The sequence below is a fragment of the Cavia porcellus genome, unplaced genomic scaffold (assembly GCF_034190915.1).
Source record: "Cavia porcellus strain 051 isolate PalLab524CR breed Dunkin Hartley unplaced genomic scaffold, mCavPor4.1 scaffold_23, whole genome shotgun sequence".
In the NCBI taxonomy this organism is placed as follows: Eukaryota; Metazoa; Chordata; class Mammalia; order Rodentia; family Caviidae; genus Cavia; species Cavia porcellus.
In genome coordinates, this window is record NW_026947506.1 from 31915909 (window position 1) to 31936065 (window position 20157).

The following is a 20157-nucleotide window of genomic DNA, read 5'->3' on the forward strand; positions in this document are numbered from 1 at the left end:
ACTCCTGCAAATGTCCAGAGCTCATCGGTAACTGAGAGCAAAGATACTGAAGAATTAAAAAGTTGTTTTTTAAATGATTAATGACTTCAAGGAGGATACAAATAGATAGCTGAATAAGGAAGTCAATGCAAGCTATGAAGGAGCAATTCAACAAAAAGATAGGAAGTCTAAAGGAGAACCAAAGTCTGTAAATGAAAAGTACAGTAGTCAAATCGAGAAACAAAACCTCAATGGAAGCATCACTAATGGAGTCAAGCAGAAATTAGAATTTCATGGCTCAAAGGTAAGTTTAAGAATTCCTCACACAGGACTTCCGGGAAGATTGGTGGAGCGGTAAGCAGCAGAGAACAGCCTCTCTGAGAGTCGCCATCCAGACACTGGAATACAGCATGTGAGGAAGACAGGAAGGAATGAAGTGGGTCCCCTGGACCCAGGAAGAATTTAAAGTGCCAGTTGAAGCCTACGGAGAGGTGAAAAGAAAAACTCCCATGAAAAAGCAGGCAGTAGCTGGTAGTGCCTTCTCCCTAAGCCAGACTCACTGTGTGAGAGGAGCTGTTTGATCCTAGGGATGCATGGTGACAGCGATGGCTGGAGACCCCAGAGCCTCTGCAGAGAGACTAGGCAATGGAGAGGAGCAGTGAACCTAGAGGACTTCCCTGGGTAGCAGTGAGTGCAGGGGACTCAGTCCTCTTGTGAAGAGAAAGTGATTAGCTGGGAGCCATTTTGGAGTTGGGCCAGATAAGCCCAGAACCCAGAACTACTGCCTGTTTCCCCTAGCAGCTCCTAGCTGGGTGCAGACCCAGGGAAACTGCTTGTATTCTGGTGAGCCCAGTGAGGCTGGTCTTGGAGCAGGCCTGCAGAGATTTTCCACTACTCCACGATAAAGCAACTGCTGGCTTGCTGGGATAGAGTGGCATGATTCCGGACTGTGTCTCCACAGGCTGTCTGCTAGTGAAACCAGAGACAATCCTACAGGTAAACTATCTTTTTCTATTTGTTGTTTGTTTTAGTTTTTTTTTCTCTTTCCTCTATTTCACTGTTTATTTTGGAGTGTGGCTGTGGTTCCTAACCTTTTTGTGTGATTCTGTTCTCTTCATCCTTTTTCTCTTCTCTCTTTTCCTTCAGTTTTCTGCACCAGTTTCCTCAAGTTGGCAGAATCCACCTTTGTCCTCCAACCTTACTTGTAATCTCTTTTTCTTCTGCTGCTTCTCTATTTTCTCCTTAATGTATTTTAAATTTTAACCCTGAGGGCAAAATTGACACATTGCAGACTTATGTATCGCATATAATTATCTGGTTTGTTTCACATTTTGTTATATAATCACAAATCTTGTTCATATGGTTAAAAGCTGAAAATTATGGTTTAACTCAGTTTGTTGTTTTATAGGCTGTGTTTCTTGATATTGGTACCACTGCAGCCAAAATTGACATAATTGTCATAAACACATGTTGGTTCTGATAATCCATGACTGAGGTTAACTAAGGGTCACAGGAAATACTGTGACACAAGGCCAAAGAACCAGTGATAGGCCAGCAAGCAACACATTCTCATCTCCGACAAACTGAAAAGGTTAGAGCTTCCAACAGTTATAGCTGGAAGATACTTCAGAGAAATAACTATCACCTAAGTGTCCTAAACATCACCAATAAAGTTACCTTCCATAGGCAATTTACAAACACCACTCCAGTAATTAAACTAAAAAAGAAAAGAAATGAGAAGACACTTAAACAAGATGCAATCCCAGACATTCAGTTCACCAAAGGCAAACCCAGGGAGCAATGAGCTGGGACAACCCGAAATCTCCCCACCAGAGCTTTCCAAAGTGGTAACAACAAGCAATTGAATGAGGCCCTGGAAAAAATGAAATCAGAAATAATCTCTCAAGTAACAACATAGATTACCAAAAGACACACCACACTTAGCAAGTTAGAGAAGAGAGACAAAAAAAAAAAATAGATGAGTTTAAGCAAATTATGGAAGTACAACATAGGAAACAAATGGAATCCATCAAGCAGATTCAGGCAGATATCCAGGAGAATAAAAACTTCATTGAAAGTATTCAAAGCCATTGTGAATACAGGATCTCAGATATTAAAGACAGGCTTGCAGTTAGCAACAAGGAAAGAAAGATTTCTCAAAAATAGTAAAAGGCCATGAGAAATCAATCCAGCAGATGCTAGATGACACAACGAAGAATAACTTAAGGTTAATTGGAGTCAAGGAACAGGCAAGAGATACTACAAGTGACATTAAAAAATGTTCACAGGCAGCATTTCAGAAACTTTTCTGGTAGTGAAAAAGAATTTGACATACAGATAAACCAGGCATATAGGACTCCAATTAGTGATCATCAAAAAATCTACTTCGAGGCATATAATAGTCAAGATTCCAGAAATCCAACACAAGAATAGAATCTTAAAAGCTGTTAGAGAAATAAACAAATCATCTATAAAGGAAAGTCCATCAGAATTATAGCTGACTTAGCACAAACTTTCAAGTTAAGGAGAGTTTGGAGTGAAGTACTCCAAGTTCTAAAGGAAAACAACTTTCAACCCAGATTGATGCATCCTGTAAAACCATCTTTCAAAATTGATGGAGAAATAAGATACTTCCATAACAAAGAACATCTAAGGAAATTTATGACCACAAAACCAGCACTCCACAATGTTCTGAAGGACATTCTATCTAGAAAGAGATAATGAGGACTACAACCTCATGAACCAACAGAAGAAACCCACCAGGAAAGGCAAACAGTTAGAGGGAAGGGGAAAAGAAAAAAAGAAGGGGGAAGCCAATAATAGGAAAACAACAAAGATAAGTCAGTATGTACAGTTTGAACTATTAATGTTATTGGTCTCAATTTACCAGTCAAAAGACACAGAGTGGCAGAAGCAAGATCCAACAATATGCTGTATACAAGAAACACATTTAATCCAAACAGAAATTCAGATTCTGGGAAGATGGCAGAACAGTAAGCAGCAGAGTAAATAGCCTCTTTGGGAAAAACAGTCCAATGCTGGAATATAGCATTCTGAAGAAGACAGGAAGGAAAGAAGTGGGTCCCCTCAACCCACTAAAAACCTAGAGTGAGAATTGAAGCCCACAGAGAAAATAAAAGAAAAAATTAAACAGGAGAAGGCAGTAGCTGGTGGCACTTCCCCCCAGAGCTAGAACCACCACATGAGAAGTGCTGTTTGAACCTGGGGACACATATCCTCAGTGAAGATGGTGGCTGGCAAGCCCAAAGAGCTCTCTGGGGAAACATGGTGTAAGAGGGGAGCAGCAGACTGGAGAACTGCCTTGGCTGGTGGTGAGTGTGGGGGACTCAGTCTTCCCATGGGACTGGAAGACTGGCCGGGGACCATTTTGGAGTTGGGCAGGATAAGCTCAGAGTCAGAACTGTAGTGGGCTTCATTCAGCCACTCCTAGCTCGGAGAATACTGGTGGGAATTGCTTGGACTGAGTCCCGCCCCTGTGTGTGGTCCAACTGCCACCACCGAGGTTCCTTAAAGTTAACCCCAACCAGTTCTGCCTGCCCTTCACATACTAACATGGTGAGGGCACCTTGCAGTTAACCAGATCAGGAGGGAGGCACCAGCTTGCTCCACCCCTGCTTGCACTCCAGTAGCTACCAGCAGGCTGGGAAAAGCAGCAAACAGCCATACACCAGCACACCCAATGGTCACCATCAGATATCCCTAGCCAGCATGCTTCAGAGAAGTTATAACCAACACAGGAGGAGCTGGGGACCCCATTACCCACTTGTCTGGAAGAAATCAGGAACATGACAAGAGGAAGAAGCAAAAGGCAGTCTCTGGCCTCCCCAAGCAGTACTGGTCCAAGAGATGTAAATACGGAAGAAATCAGGAGTTGCACACCTAAAGTTTCTGAAGCAACAGCAACTGAAATACAGAAACAACTTCATGAGGCTATAAAAGAACTTAGAATAGAAATTATCTCAGGTAAAAGAAAAAATGACAAACATAATAAAAGAATTGTTAAGCATCTCTAAAAAAGACACAGATGGAAAAATAAAGGAGCATAGAAAAAGAAGGGAAACCTCCAATGAGGAATATAAAAAAATTTAGAATACATGAAACAAATTCAAAGAGATTATCAGGAAATTGAAAATTCCATTGAAAGCTGGCAAAACTGCTTGAAAGAAACTAAAAATAGACTATCAAACCTCGAGGACAGGTTTGCAGCTTGCAATCGTGAAAGGAAAGATCTCTTAAAAATTAACAAGAAAACAGAAAGATAACAATACAAAGGCTAGAACATGACAAGAGGATCTATAACTTAAGAATAAAAAGCGTGAGTGAAAACATCAGGGGTAAACACAAATGAAATACAAAAGCTATTCACAGAAATAATTAAAGAAAACTTCCCCAGCATAGGAAAAGGAAATGATATTCAGATAAGTGAGGCATACAGAACTCCAGCTAGCTATAACCAAAATAGATCTACATCCAGACATAAAATAATCAAGTTCCCAGAAATTCAACACAAAAAAAAACCCAGAATATTAAAGCTGTCAGAGAAAAGAAACAGATCACCAAAAAGGAAAACCCATCAGAATCATGACAGACTTCTCAACACAAAGCATCAAATCAAGAAGAGCTTGGAGTAAAGTATCCCAAGTCCTGAAAGAAAATAACCTCCACCCCACATTGATGTACCCTACAAAATTATCTCTCAAAATTGGTAGACAGATGAGATGCTTCCATGACAAAGAGGAACTGGGGGAGTTCATGACCACCAAACCAACCTTACAAAAAATACTGAAGGACATCCTAAAGAGAAAAAATGACTATGGTTTCAGAAACAGCAGCAGAAGAGGCACACTGAACAGGTCAGACAGTGGAATGAAGGGGGAAAGTAAACAATCAACGGCCGAAATAGCATGGTAGAGATGAGGCAGAGAAGGTTGGCTATAATCACTAATATAGATGGCCTTGATTCATCAATACAAAGAAACACAGGCAGAGTTGATCAGGAGATAGGGTTCCTCTATATGCTTTATATAAGAAATACATTTAACTTGAAGGGGATTTATAGACTAAAAGTCAAAGACAAGAGAACAATGCTCTATGTGACAGAGAACCAGAAAAAAGTAGGGGTAGCTTGCCCATCAGCTGCAGACTGGTTAGAAAGCCATAACACTTTTATACAATGGAAAATGACTCAGCTATAAAGAAAGAAAACCTTGAGGATCTTGTAGGCAAATGGATACAACTTGAGATCATTTACGGGGTAAAAAAGGTTTAGAATCACTTAGGTAAGTAGCAGGTTGCCTCGCTAATCTAAAAACTAAAGGAGTTAGTGGGATCCAAATGCACAATACATCCTGTGAAAGTGAAAGGGGAGGAATTGCCTAAAAAGGGAAGGCAGTAGCCATTGTTAATCTAGTATCATGATTTAAAACCCATATTGTTATCATTGTTCTGTTTAGTTTGGTTTTATCCTGTTTCAGTTTGTCTACTTGTATTAGATTTGATAGCATGGACATCTATTCCACAGATAGCAGGATATATTATGGTAACCATTTTTTATTTCCTACTAGCTTGATTTGAAGCCTTGTACTGCTCTCAGTATTTTGTTTTGACTGATTTTATTGTACTTGTTTAGTTTGATAGTATCAAGTTTGAGCATATAGGCAACTACTTTGAAGACAATAAGATACACTATGATACTCATTCTGGTTTGACTATTACCTTCTTTGGAAGTCCTATAATGTCTCCAATTTTTTGTTTTTATTGTTTTTGTTCTGTACTATTTTGTTCAATTTTATTACGCCTGATGATATGGGCAATTCTTTTGAAGACAACAAGAGGCATTATGGTAGCCATTGTTGATCTCATTGTATTTTGTTTTTAAACCATGTACCATGTTGAACCTTTTGTTTTGATTGACTCTATTTTGTTTTGTCTCATTTTGTTTTATTCTCTTCAAAATAAAATTTAAAAAATGAAAAAAATTTATAGAAAGTAAAATGACAGAAAACAATATTTCATGCAACAGGAATTCAGAAAAAACAGGGTTGCTATTCTATTTGCAGAAAAAGTGAATTTCAAGTCAAGACTGATTAATAGAGATAAAGAAGGTCGCTATATCCTCGTAAAAGGAATAATCCAACAGGAAGAGATAACAATCATAAATATATATGCATCAAATATTAGTGCACATAGTTACATAAAACAATTATTAATGGACATGAAAAATCAAATAAGCCTTAACACAATTGTATTGGGAGACCTCAATACCCAGCTGTCACAAAAATAGAGATCAACTAGACAAAAAATCAATAATGAAATATTAGAACTAAATCAAACTTTTGAGCAAACGAACTTAGTAGATGTCTATAGAGTATTCCACTCCACAACCTCAGAATACATATTCTTCTCAGCTGCACATGGGACATTCTCCAAAATAGACCATATACTGGCTCACAGAACATGCTTAAGTAAACATAAAGAAATTGAAATTATCCCATACATACTATCAGACCACAGTGCAATGAAATTAGAAATCTATGCCAAAGGAAACCACAAGAATCTCATCAACACATGCAAATTAAATAGCAGCCTATTGAATAATCAATGAGTCACAGTTGAAATTAAATAAGAAACTAGACAATTTTTACAGTTCAGTGATAATGACAATACAACATACTTGTGGGACACAGTGAAAGTGGTCTTAATAGGGAAATTTATAACAGTAAATACCCATGTCAGGAAAATAGAGCAAGTGCATATAAATAACTTAATGATGAAGCTTAAACGTCTAGAAAAAAAAAGAGCAGGCTAACCCAACAGCTCATACAAGGGAGGAAATTATAAAGATCAGAGCAGAAATTAACACACTGAAGACTAAAAAAAATACCAAGAATCAATGAATTGAAAAATTGGTTCTTTGAAAGATTAAATACAATTGACAAACCCTTGGCCAACCTTATCAAAAAAAAGGAGATAAAAGACTCAAATCTATGCAATCAGGATTGAAAGGGGTGAAACTACAACAGACCCTGTAGAAATCCAGAAAACCACCTATGCTTACTTTGAAAATTTGTATTCTAATAAGATGGAAAACAGAAGAAATGGACAGATTCCTAGTTATGGTAATATGAATTACCAAAGCTGAATCAAGAAGATATAAAATCCTAAATAACCCAATATTAATAAATGAAATCTAAGATGTAATTAAAAACCTATCAACAGGGTCTGGCAAATTGCGGCCCTTCCAGGGGAAGAACCAGCAGCAGCTCCTGAGATCCACGCCATGTTGGAACTTAGGACACTGGGAAGCCAAGCAAGCACCTCCCCTCCCTGGTAAGTGCTGGTGGTCTGGCAAACTGCGGCCCTTCCAGGGGGAGAACCAACAGCAATTCCTGAGATCCACGCCATGTTGGAACTTAGGGCACTGGGAAGCCAAGCAAGCACCTCCCCTCCCTGGTAAGTGGTGGTGGTCTGGCAAACTGCGGCCCTTCCAGGGGGAGAACCAGCAGCAATTCCTGAGATCCACGCCATGTTGGAACTTAGGGCACTGGGAAGCCAAGCAAGCACCTCCCCTCCCTGGTAAGTGGTGGTGGTCTGGCAAACTGCGGCCCTTCCAGGGGGAGAACCAGCAGCAATTCCTGAGATCCACGCCATGTTGGAACTTAGGATGCTGTGAAACTAAACCACCTGCCTGCCTCCTTGCTAAGCAATAGTGAACCTACTGATGCTGATGCATGGCCTAGAACCAAATATCCCATTCCCCTATCCCCCTTTCCACCCCCCCTGCCGCCCATTAGCAAATGGGAACCAGAGATCTGAGTGTCTCCTGGGAGGTTGACATAGCAAATAGGGGGGACTTCCTTCTACCATCTCTTTGAAGGCAAATATTTTTATTACTGTTTTGCTCTTTTCTGATTAATGGTACTGCTCTATTCAATATTCTGTTTTAATAAGTTCTATAGTGTTCTATATTTCATCTCATTTTGATATATGTGATTAAAATAACAACTATTATAAAGATAACCAAATCTACTGTGATACCTATTTCTGTTATCCCAGTAACCTGCTGTGAAGTTCTGTACCAATTTCACTGTACGATCTTAGTTGGCTTTATTCTGTCTTGTTCTGTTGTATACTTTCAAAATAAAATTTTTTAAAAAAACCTATCAACAAAGAAAAGCCCAAGCCCTGAGGGAATCATAGCTGAATTCTACAAGAAGTTTAGTGAAGACCTAACACCACTACTTCTCAGACTTCAGTGAAATTGCAAAGGAAGAAATACTTGCAAATTCATTTCTGGAAGCAAGCATTACTCTGTTTCCAAAACCAGAAAGGGACCCAACTAAGAAAGAGAATTATAGGCCAGTCTCCCTAATGAACACTGATGTAAAAATCCTCAGTGAGATACTGACAAAGAAAATGCAACAAAATGTCAAGAAGATTGCACACCATGATCAAGTGGGATTCATCCCAGGGATGCAGGGATGGTTCAACATACATAAATCTATAAATGTGATTTATTTTTTTGGTGGTACAGGGAATCAAACTCATGACCCCATGCTTGCCAAGCAGGAACTTATGCCACTGAACTAAATCCCCAGCTGATACATAAATATAATGCATCATATTAACAGAGCCAAGGATGAAAATCAGATGATCATCTCAATAGATGCAGAAAAAGCTTTTTACAAAGTCCAGCACCCCTTCATGATAAAAAAAAAACCTATAGAAAATTGAAATAGGTGGTCTTTATCTCAACCTTATAAAAGCCATCAGTCAAAATCATACTAAATGGACAAAAGTTGTACACTTTCACTCTAAAATTAGGAACAAGACAAGGATTTCCACTGTCTCCACACCTACTCAACACAATCCAGGAAACAGCCCAAGCAATTAGACAAGAGAAATAAAAGGAATAAATATAGGAAAGGAAGAAGTTAAATTATTATTATTTGCAAATGACATGATACTCTTAGAAGACCCCAATGTCTCCACCAAAAGACTTCTAGATTTAATAAGCAAATTTAGTAATACAGCTAGTTATAAAGTCAGCACTTAAAAATCAATAGCCTTCTTGTATATGAATTACAAACTCACTGAGAGAGAAATCAAGAGAACTATACCTTTTACAATAGCATCCAAAAAAATGAAATACGTAGGAATCAATATAATGAAGGATGTAAAAGACCTCTGCATTGAAAACTAGTACTCTGAAAAAAGGAGCTTGAAGAGGATATTAGAAAATTGAGAGATATCTTGTGCTCTTTGGTAGGAAGAATCAATAAAGTGAAAATGACCGTACTTCCAAAATTGTTCTATAGATTCAATGCAATTCTGATAAAAATTCCAATAGCATATGTTACACAATTAGAGAAAGCAATTCTAAAATTCATCTGGCATCAGAAGAGGTCTAGAATAGCAAAGTCGATCCTGGGCAACAAAGACAAGATGAAGAGACAATCTCTTTAATAAACGGTGTTGGAAAAACTGGTTTTCCACATGCCAAAGATTAAAACTGGACTCATATCTTTCACCTTGTACTAAGCTAAAATAAGAACGATTAAAGATCTTAATATTAAAATGGAAACATTAAATCTGCTGGAAGATAGAGTAGGTAAAACTCTTGAAGACACTGTTGTAGGCAAAAACTATGAATAAAATCCAGAGTGCACAGGACTTATTGCAAAGAATCAAAAATGGGATCTCCTTTGAAATCTTTGACACAGCAGAGTAAAGAGACAACCCACAACGTGTTAGAAAATGTTTGCCAACTGTTCCTCAGACAAATGATTACTATAGAGAACATTAGAAAGCACTCAAAAAATCATTTCTCCCAGATTTAAAGACCCAGCTCAAAAATTGGTATCTGAGATGAACACATACTTCTCAGATAAGGAAGTAAAAACAGCAAATAAATATGTGAAAAAATTTTCAAAAGCATGGGCCATTTGAAATATGCAAATTAAAACAACACTGAGATTTCACCTCACACCAGAAAGAATAGCTATCATCAAAAAATCGACCAATAACAAATGCTAGAGGGCTGTGGGGAAAAAGGAACTCTTCTCCATTGTTGGTGGAAATAGAGACTGGTTCAACCACTGTGGAAATCAGTGTGAAGATTCCCAAAAAAACTAAGATAGGAGGTCCCATTTGATCCAGTTATTCCCCTTCTGAGTAGCTTCATAAAAGAATTTAAAACATCATCACAGTGATATATGTGCGTCTATGTTTATAGCAGCACAGTTTATAACAGCCAGATCTTGGAAACAACCTAAATGTCCACTGACTGAGAAATGGATAAAAAAGATATGGTATTTCTATATAATGAAATACTGCTCAGCCATAAATAATGATAAACTGGACATGGAAATGGATGTACCTTGAAAATATACTTATTAGTGAAATAAATATGTTACACCTGCGTAGTCATCACATTTTTCATTAGTATGTATGGAAAAACATGCCTTTTGTCCCAGGGAGAATGACTTCAGCCAATAAATGACTCAGACCATACCTGCCTTCACTTTAACTCACTGTGAGCCATTTTGAGTTGACTTTTGGATGTTTTAAGAAATTTTTTATGTGCTACAAAATTTGGGTTTTTTACACGTGAATAACCAATTGTTCCAGTATATTTATTGAAGGTACAACCCTTTCTCCACTTAATTGCTTTTGCAATTGCCAAAAACCAAATGCCTGTTGTGTGTATCTATTTTGGGACTTCATATTGGTACTTTCATGGTTTGTCTATCTTGACATCAATGCTGTTTTGTCATCATTGGTGTAACTTTGTAATAAATCATGGGGTTGGGGAGGGTTAGAGTTCTAATTTTATTCCTTTATTAAAATTGTGTAGACTATTCTGGTTCTTTTTTATTTTTATAGAAATGTAAGAATCAAAATGGAAATCTATATGAAAAATGATGTGGACACTTTGATAAGGGATTGTGTTTTCTGATCCTTATTATTTTCCTCTATTCATTTTTTTTTGTTTCATTCTGTCTTTTATTTTAAAAAAAAAAGAAAGAAAATTTAAAAGACTGGTTTAGCAGGGCGTGGTGGCTCACGCCTATAATCCAGCACGCAGGAGGCTGAGGCAAAATGGTTGCCATGAGTTTGAATCCAGTCAGGGCTACATAATGAGAATTTGTCTCAAGAGAAAAAAAAGACTGGCTTGAAATGGCCACGCATAGTTAAGTATAGCAAAGTATAAAAGCGCTGTCTGTGTGATGGAGCTCCAAAGGAGCCAGGTAAAGGCCTGAACTCTTCTGTAATATCCCATGCAAGTCTGTATCAGGAAACTGAAGGGTCCAAGATGGAAGCCAGGAGATGACACCTAAGGAGAAGGTGAAGACTGGAGCTCCTCCAAACAGATGGGAGCCTTCCTTCTTCCCTTCCCTTTTGTTGCGTTCAGGCAGCAAGCCTATTGGCTGCTGTCACTCATACCCAGGGCGGGGCTTCTCTCTTCAGCAGATCCCCTTAGCCACACCCAGAACTATGCTGATCCAATGTAGTTGGATGTTTCTTATTCAGTTAGTAATCACATAATGTGGGTCACAGACACCTCAGAATTGTAGGCACCAGTAGAAGTATGCGGGGACAGGGCTATTATCCTTGATTTGTGCTGCTCAAGAAATCTCTTTGTGATAAGTAACTGATTGTGTCAATTTGTGTAAGAAGAGCTCAACTTCATAGGATTAACATAGTTCTGGGGGTGGAAGACCCACCAGAGGGAGGACTGTCATCCACCCTAGGGAGGATTGGCTCAGGAATGGTATAAAAGGCGGTTTCCTCCTGCTCCTCAGAGGACCTCAGTGGCTTCCACAGCTCACTCTTCAACCTCCAGAATCAGACTTCTGTGAGACACTACACTAAGCCCCAGGTCTTCAACTAGATCCTTCCGGTCTCTAGCGTGCAGACAGACTCTTCACACTCTTCAACGCCAGGCTCTGGGTGACCACTGTAAGTCAATTTTATAAAATCTTATATATCTATACATCTTGCAATAAATCTGTTTCTCCAGTAAGCATCAACACTTCTTTTTTTTTTTTTTTTTTTTTGATAGACAGGGTCTTGCTAAGTAGTCCAGCCTTTGAACTTGCTGCAATCCTCCTGATTCAACCTCCCAATTACTGGAATTCTAGATGTGCCTGACCATGCCTGGCCCATGCATGAAGTCTCTTGGACTCACAGGTACCTGGTGGGGGGGGGGGTGTACATCCCAGTACAGATTCCTAAATGTAGAAAGAAGCAGTGAACATTGGGCAGAAAAGCTCTTGGCTGAATGAGTGGGGTTTTTTGTTTTTGTTTTTGTTTTTGGTCTTTTTTGAGACAGGGTCTCGCCATGCAGTTCAGGCTGGCCTTGAGCTCACTTTGTAGCCCAGGCTGGTCTCGAACTTGTAGCAATCCTCCTGCCTCAGCCTCCCGAGTGCTGGAATTACAGGCATGAGCCACCACACCCGGCTCTGAATTGAGAGTTTTGTCTAAATTTTCTAGTCAGAAAGACAATGCCAGTGTCACTGACATTTTGCTCATACTCATAGGGCCATGCTCATGAGGTCAAATTGTTTTTGATCTCCCAAAATTCATGCCCACTCTGCTCCCTCCCCAACCAGTCTATGCTCTGAGGAGGGAAAGCACAGAGGGTCAGAGGATCACACATGTTCAGAGTAGACGGTGGACACATGCAATATCTGCTGAGGAGAAGAGACAGAAAGTCAGCAGCCCAGAGGGAACACCAAGGTGATGGACAGACTTTGAGTCCTCCATGTCCAGTCTGGTAGCTAGGTGTGTTTTCCTTCAAACTGGTTACCAGATTGGCACACATGATCACCTTGGGGACTTCGATCTCCCTGCTTAGCAGGTTCAAAGCCCATGGGTGTTGGCATCCCATGGGCAACAGCTGCTTCTCAGAGATGATCTCCACTTGTGTCCTCTCTGGAGAAGCAGCATTGGCTTAGGATCAACTGAATTACAGAAGCGGGGTGCAGGCAGCTCAGAGTCTGTTCTGTGGAGGGGAAGGTGGTGTTTGGGAGAACTCATGGCCACCAGCCCCCATCCTCCCGGTGTGAGGACCAGAGTCCCCAGCCTCTCACTCCTGGGTACACCCTGAGGTGGTGGTGGAGGATGATGAGATCCCAGGACAATCAGGTGAGGGGGCTGGAGACAGGAGAGGTCCGAGAAGGTGACCAGTGAGAAGGACGGGTGACAAGGAAGGAGGGGCTAATGAAGGCAAAGACAGGAGACAGGAACGACAGGAAACAGGACAAGGATGGCTGTACGGGCTCCTGTCTAGATGTCCCCAAAGCCTCATGCAGCCATAGTGGGGCTTTTCAGAGTGGCTGGATCTAGAGAGTGATGCTGGGATCGAGGGTGTGTGATCACTAACTCAGTCCACTGATTGGTGCTGAGCATAGTTCTGGGTAGGATTCAGGTGCCTCACTGTGGGTAAAATATAAGGCACAGAAAGAGGCTGGTGCTGGTCGCTTGCTGCTTGGGACGTCACTGCTTTGCTGCTTCTGCCACTCCACAAACTGGTTCTCCTTTGTGATACCCCTCTGCCATGCCATCGCGCCCTGGAGCCAGCTATTACAAACTGAGCCAGAATAAAACTTGCCTCCTTTCACTGTGGGTGTCTCAGCAACAAGAAAAGAAACTAAGACTAAGGCCGATGAATAGAAAAGCTGGGGAGCTGGAAAGGGGTCAGGAGATGAGAGCCAAGAATGAGCAGGGGAGGAGGAGGTGGCTCAGGTCCCTCCCTTGATGAGGAAGGCGTCTGGGTGAGGAAGACTTTGTAAGCACAGGGTGAGGGGACAGTGGCAAGAAGAATGGGGCAGATGGAGATCGCAGGGCTTTGGAGGGGACAACTGTGGAGGAACTTTGGGGTTTATTTCCAAGGAGGGATTTGGGGTGACATGGTTGCTGAGACAATACCGGACACCCAAAGTTAAAGAAAGGTTTCCTTCAGCTCATTGCCTGGCTTCCCAGCAGGGTGTATGGCAAAGGGGCATCGCAGGGCAGGCAGGAAGCAGCCACCAGCCAAGCAGCAGCAGCCACAACAGCAAGTCTGCCCTCTTTCTGTCCCTTTATACTCCATCCAGGCTGCAAATCTACTGATTGGTGTCACCCATACCCAGGGTGGGCACCCAACATACAGCCTTAATCCACCTTCACACACCCTAATCATCACCTTCAAATCTCCCCTCTATGACCGCACAAAGCTTTGGGGGACATCGAGGTACAAACCAGAACACATGGTCAAAGGCTGAATTCCAAAGACGATGCTCACACTGGACCTGGGTTTCTTTCCTCAGGTCTGTTGGTAGCACCCAGCCTCCTGCTTTGGGCCTTTCTTCAGAGAAGGAAGAGAGATTGCTCCTCAGACTCTGGGGAGCAGCTGCAGGAGGACATGGGGGGTCTCCTCAGCAGAGCCCCTAGGTCTTCACCATTCTTCCTGCCTCAGTTGCCCGTCCCGGAGGAGCAGAAGGATGCCTCCTCTTCAGAATCAGAGGAAGAGGATCACCAGGGGGACTCTGCCTCGGCCCTGAGTGGGAACCCCAGCCTCTCACCTTGGTCCTCTGGGCACAGCTGGAACCAAGAGTGCTCATCAGAGGCCAAGGAGGAGCAGAGGGGAGGGCCCTGGTGCTCTGACATAGCCTTGCAGGAATGCATCAGTCTCCTATCCCTCAAAAGGTGGAGGGAATATCTGTCCCTGATGGAAAAGGAGCAGCGACAGCCATTGCGATGCCTACGCCCTGCACCTTTGACCCACCTGAGTGTCATAGAGAATCCTTGTGGCCTGAAGAGGAAGCACCGGTCCTTGGTGCTGCCTGAGCACCATGCAGCCTTCACCAGGCTGCTCGGTAAGGAGACACCACACATCACCTCCACCTGGCTCTTAGGAACCTGAGCGACTTTGCGTTCCTTTCTTCACCCATGGAAAGGAGCTCACTAAGCCCTGAGCTGGCCTTCTGGGAGGACTCTAGTGTCATCCTTCCCTAGGGACACACAGGTGACAGAAAAGGCGCAGTCCTCAAAACCCGTTCCCACTTGGGATCACAAAGCATGGTTCAGACCAGCCACCTGATAGAGAGCAGCTGCTCATTTTCCTGAATGGAAGTGACTGTAGCACTGGAGTGGGGACAAGGCCATTGTCACACTGCTGTGCCCATCACAAGAGCAAACGTCCCGGACGCCTCTGACTTCCACAGTGGTGCATTTGAGTGTCAGGGGAGGCCCCTACGGATTCCTCCTAAAGTCCTAACTGTGTGGGGCTACCTTGGCCCCACACAGTTGTTCCTGTTGGAGTCTCTGGATGAGCCTCTGGGCACTGGCCATTCAATGTCCTCCTTCCCCTTGCCATCGGCCTGACCCTGGGTCATCTCAGGCAGCTGTGGTTCTGTTCTGTGTTCCCACTCCCAGGGACTCCTAGCCAGGCGACAAGCTAACACTGTGCTCTCTTCACAGAGGATCCGGTCATCAAGAGATTCCTGGCCTGGGATAAACAAATGGGTGCCTCTGACAAGGTGAGGTCCTTCTCCCTGGAGCTGGGCTCTCTTGGTGGCACCGCCCAGGGAGGACAGCTTCCAGCCCCACAGTTACTCTTCTGTCCTTGCTAGGAACCCCCACCTTACCCTCAAAAACTCCAACCCCCTTAGGACTCAGCACCATCTCCCTTGCAGGCCTGGCTGGCCTAGAGGCTGGATGGGTGCAGCTCCCTGCTCTGCCTGGGTCCTCTGTGAACTGAGCCCAGGCCATAGCCTCCCGGCATATGGCCTCTCTGGCTGGCGCTGCATGAAAATTTTGGTCCCGCCCCTCAGCTTTCAGGGAACCCATTTGCTTAACTTAAAAGATCCCCTCTGATCCAGCTGACCTCCATGACCTGTCCCCAAAAGACCCTTACAGGTGACCACCTAGGCCTCCCCCCACCCTCACTGCTCTCATCTGCAAACAACCACCCTTCTCTCTCTTCCCTCAGATGACCAGGGGTCTGTTCTCTGACTGGGGCTCTGCTGTTCCCTGCAATCTGTATCCCCACATTCCTCTTCCTCCAGCTCTGCCTGCTGACTATGTTCTCTCCCCAATAGTACCTCCTGGCCACGGTCATCGCCTACTTCAGCCGGGCCGGCCTCTTCCCCTGGGAGTACCAGAGGATCCACTTCTTCCTGGCGCTGTGAGTACTGCGCCTCCCCCCACAGGCCATGGTCATCCCCGGAGGGTGGGAGGGGACTCTCACCCGGCCTCTGGCGTTAAACCTCTGTACTGCTGACTGTAGCACAGGGGTGTCACACTGCGTGCTCCCATGCTCCTGTTAGGAATCTTGCAGTCTGCCCTCACGTTGGTTAAAGCATGTCACCAGGGGAAACTGAGGCCCCTGACTGCAGAGGCAGGAAGAACCCACATATGGGCATCAGCCCTCAGGCCTGAGGGTAGGCATTTCTGACCCTTTGAGGGTTCCCTTCCTTAGCAATACCAAATGTCTTCTTGTCCCCTCCTCTGGGTTTCCTAGACCCATGGCCCATACATGCCCTCCTGACAGGCACACACTGAGTATAATGTGCTCCCTGCTGGTCCTTCTGACAAGTCTCTCCACAAACCAGGGAGCCTAGGAGCCAAGGAATCAGGGATCCAGGGAGACAGGGATCCAGGGAGACAGGGAGACAGGGAGACAGGGAGACAGGGAGCCAGGGAGACAGGGATCCAAGGAGACAGGGAGACAGGGATCCAGGGAGACAGGGAGACAGGGAGACAGGGAGCCAGGGAGCAGGCTCTGTGTTGCCTGATCAGCCTTCAAAGACGGGCCCAAAGCTCACTTGCCACGTGGCTCCCGCATCACTAATACTTCATGCACACCAAGGCCGAGACATTCTCTGGTACTCACCGGCTCTACAATCTCTCTCCACCCCCCAGCTCACCATCTTGATGTTCCCTTCCTTTCTTTCACTGCTCTTGCCAAGCACCCATCTCTGCCTTTATCTCTTGTTTCCTGTCCACATGACTTCATATTTTTAACTTGAATAAAAGTTACAAATCTTCAAAATATCCAAACTTCAATGGCTGCGGTGGTGCACACTTGCATTCACTCAGGATGCTCTGAGGGGTGGATTATTTTACTCCAGGGGTTCAAGGTCTAGGGGAACTCTGAGAATCTGTTTCACAAACACAAAGCTGGGCATCGCTGTGCACTCCCGTAATCAATGCCCTCTGGGTGCCTGAAGCAGGAGAATACGGCGTCGTCAGTTTAGGAAGCTGCCAAGACCCTGTTTCTGAACGAAACCTCCAGAAAAGGAGTGCAGATGTTGGTCAACCATAAAACCCTACATTCAGCCCCAGTCCTGCCAACAAAACACAACTGCCAGTGTCTCCATCCTTCCCGGATCCCTCCCTCTGCATTCCAGCAGCACTGTCCTCAGGTCCCGCTGTCAGGACATTCGGGGCCCTGGTTCCTCATCTGCCCTCGCTCACCTAATCACCTTTAGGGATGCGGCTGCTGAGTGCTGGGTCCTGTGAACATCCTTAAAATGGCAGCTTGGTTCTTCTCATTCAGTGAGTGTTTCTGTTGCAGCATTGAGTCCCCCAGGGGCTCTGCATGGCCTTTGTCTACAGGTGGAGCTGACCTGCCTGCCTTCCTCCTCTCTTTCCTTCCTTCCTTCCTTCCTTCCTTCAGCAAAACCTTCTGCCACGCATCCTCTGCTAGGGGTCTGAGCAATGGGGAGGGACATGTACGACTCGCTGGTGGAATCCATGCACACCCTGAGCCAAGCCCTGTGCTGGCCACTGGGGAGGGGAGGGCAGAGCACAGAAACTTATCAAGGTCGCCTGTGCAGATGCTCCCCACGGGGCCAGGAGACAGAGGCCGAGCTGCAGGGAAAGACAGGATGGAGGTGGGGAGGTGGAGATGTCAGCTGCAGCTGGTGACGGGGCAGGAGGCCACCTCAGGCTCTACCCAGGGCTCCTGTCCTCCTCCCCAGGGTGGGAAGCGCCTTCAGAAGGGCCGTGCGCAGGCTGCACCTCTGCACCTCTGGTCCTCGGGAACTCTGGGCCGGGCTGATGGCATCCTGGGCTGGAGGGGAACTCCTGTTCTCCATGAGCTGACTCAGGGTCCAGTGATTGTGCTGCTGACCAGCAGCCTGCTTTCCTTCCCAGATACCTGGCCAATGACATGGAGGAGGACGACCATATCCTTAAACAAGGCATCTTCTTGTTTCTCTATAACTGGAATTTGAAACAGATTTCCGAGTTCCACAAGCTGCGCTACCAATTCATCTGCTGCATGGACTGGAACCTCAGGGTGACCCGAGAGGAGTGTGAGGAGGTGGGTGAGACGGGGCTGGTGGGGCCGGGCTAGATTGGGACAGAAGAACAGGGGATCCTGGGCATGTGTGACCAGGGACAGCTGGAGACTGGATATGCGGGTGGTGTCCCTGAGCTCTTCATCCACTCAGGGGCTGCTTTCCTTTCCAGATCCAAGCCTATGACCCTGCACTCTGGGTGTGGAGCCGAGATCGCGCCCTCATCCCTGGACCCTGGTACCCTGAGAACAGTGCCCTCAAGAAGGTGGGTGGGCTTCCTGGTGTTCAGACAGCACCGCTGGTGTCTATGTAGGCAATGCGGGGAGCCCGTGGGAGGTTCCTTTCATGATCCCCCACCCTGTCCACTGTCTCTATATCTGGAACCAGCCCAGTCCCAGGCACAATTTTAGCCTCTCCCTGCCCCCTCCAAAGTCGCCAACCAGCATGACAAGCAGACACATGGCCTGGGAAAGATGAGCTATGTGCTGGGACACTGCTCTGTCGGACCTCACGAACAGCGGATTGTCCGTGAGGCACAGATTTAGTAGCTATCCTTCCTCCCAGAGCAATGGGTCCAGGGCAGTGTGGATGAGAGACTGATTTTTGTTCTGAGTGAACATCTATTGCCCAGCCATAAATTTCCATCTCCTGACAGAGCTGTATTTTCACCTTTTGTCCTTCAGGGAGAGGAAACAGAGGGATTTATGTATAACAAATGAGTGCTTAAGGAGAAGCTATCAGATGGAGCACACTGCCTGTGCAGGCATGGAAGGGAATTATCCCTGACTGCATGAGCATCCCCGGCTGCACGGAGATGTGTTGCTTGTGCTTGAGTGCACTGGGAGCGCTCATTCCTAGCTCATTTTTCCACTTGTGCATGAATTTCTACTCTCCATAATTACACATCTGCTCCTCAAGAATCAGGTCATGGATGTGTGTAAGAATGATAAAAAGTTAACAAAGACTAGGTTCACGGTGACTTCTTACAATAGTTACATTCCAGTATGTGTTTGGGTAGAGGAATAAGCAAAGATTTGTTGTAAATCATGTGCATGTAGTGAGACACTGGGGCTTGGGATTAGGCTCAGCACCTGGGCTTCTGTCACGATGTTGACATTGGTGATGGTGATGTCACAGGCAAAAGTCCAGACCTTAAGTGCATGGACAGCCCTAAGGGCATCATAAGTGATGTGCCATCTTCCCCAAAGGCTGTCAGGTTCCCAAGAAGAACCACTCTCACTATGAGGAGGAAGCTAGGTCTAACCGAGCCATCTCACGTGATCTTTGGAATGCGGGTCTAAAACATTGAAAACCACAACGGGAAATGATGGCTCAGGATTGGGGCTAAGAATGAAGTATAGAGATAGAGCTGGACCTGGATTTGGTTCAGACTCTAGATGGGCTTGGCATTTGGGTGTCAATCTTGTCATCTAGAAAATTGTCCCCATGGGTCTGACTTTGTCTCTTCTCTGCCTTCCAGATCTCTGGCCCAGGAAGCAATGAAATACACTCAGCACAGCATACAACCCAGAGCTGGGAACCCATGGTGGGACCATAAGGGACGAGATTTTCTACAGCACCTTGCAAATTTTACAATCTCCCTTCAAGTTTCCCTTGAATTAGAAGTTGGATATCTGCTTTTTCTACATTTGGTTCCCTTCTATAGCCTGGACAGCCATTGAAGATGGCCTGTAGAGTCTCAGGTTGAGAGGAAATTACTTGAAATATAATTTTAGGTCCATATGCATATCATAGATTTCTTCAGTATAGAGTATAAACCATACTGGTTTACTGTACACATTTTGCCCATGGAAATGTTACTATGTATATTTAATGTAATATTCAGATATTATAGATATTTGTAGTC

The 20157-nt window shown here is 44.4% G+C and overlaps 1 protein-coding gene across 1 annotated transcript in view; it reads left to right on the forward strand.

Annotated features, from left to right (window-relative positions):
• Nucleotides 1-14713: 14713 nt before the first annotated feature.
• LOC134472290 (speedy protein E4-like) overlaps nt 14714-20157 on the forward strand; it is a 35364-nt gene continuing 29920 nt past the window's right edge. Inside the window, exons 1-5 of the mRNA XM_063233604.1 lie at nt 14714-14861; nt 15466-15524; nt 16086-16171; nt 18145-18313; nt 18463-18555. Of these exons, the coding sequence (XP_063089674.1) occupies nt 14714-14861; nt 15466-15524; nt 16086-16171; nt 18145-18313; nt 18463-18555 (555 nt within the window). The remainder of the gene's footprint in view (nt 14862-15465; nt 15525-16085; nt 16172-18144; nt 18314-18462; nt 18556-20157) is intronic.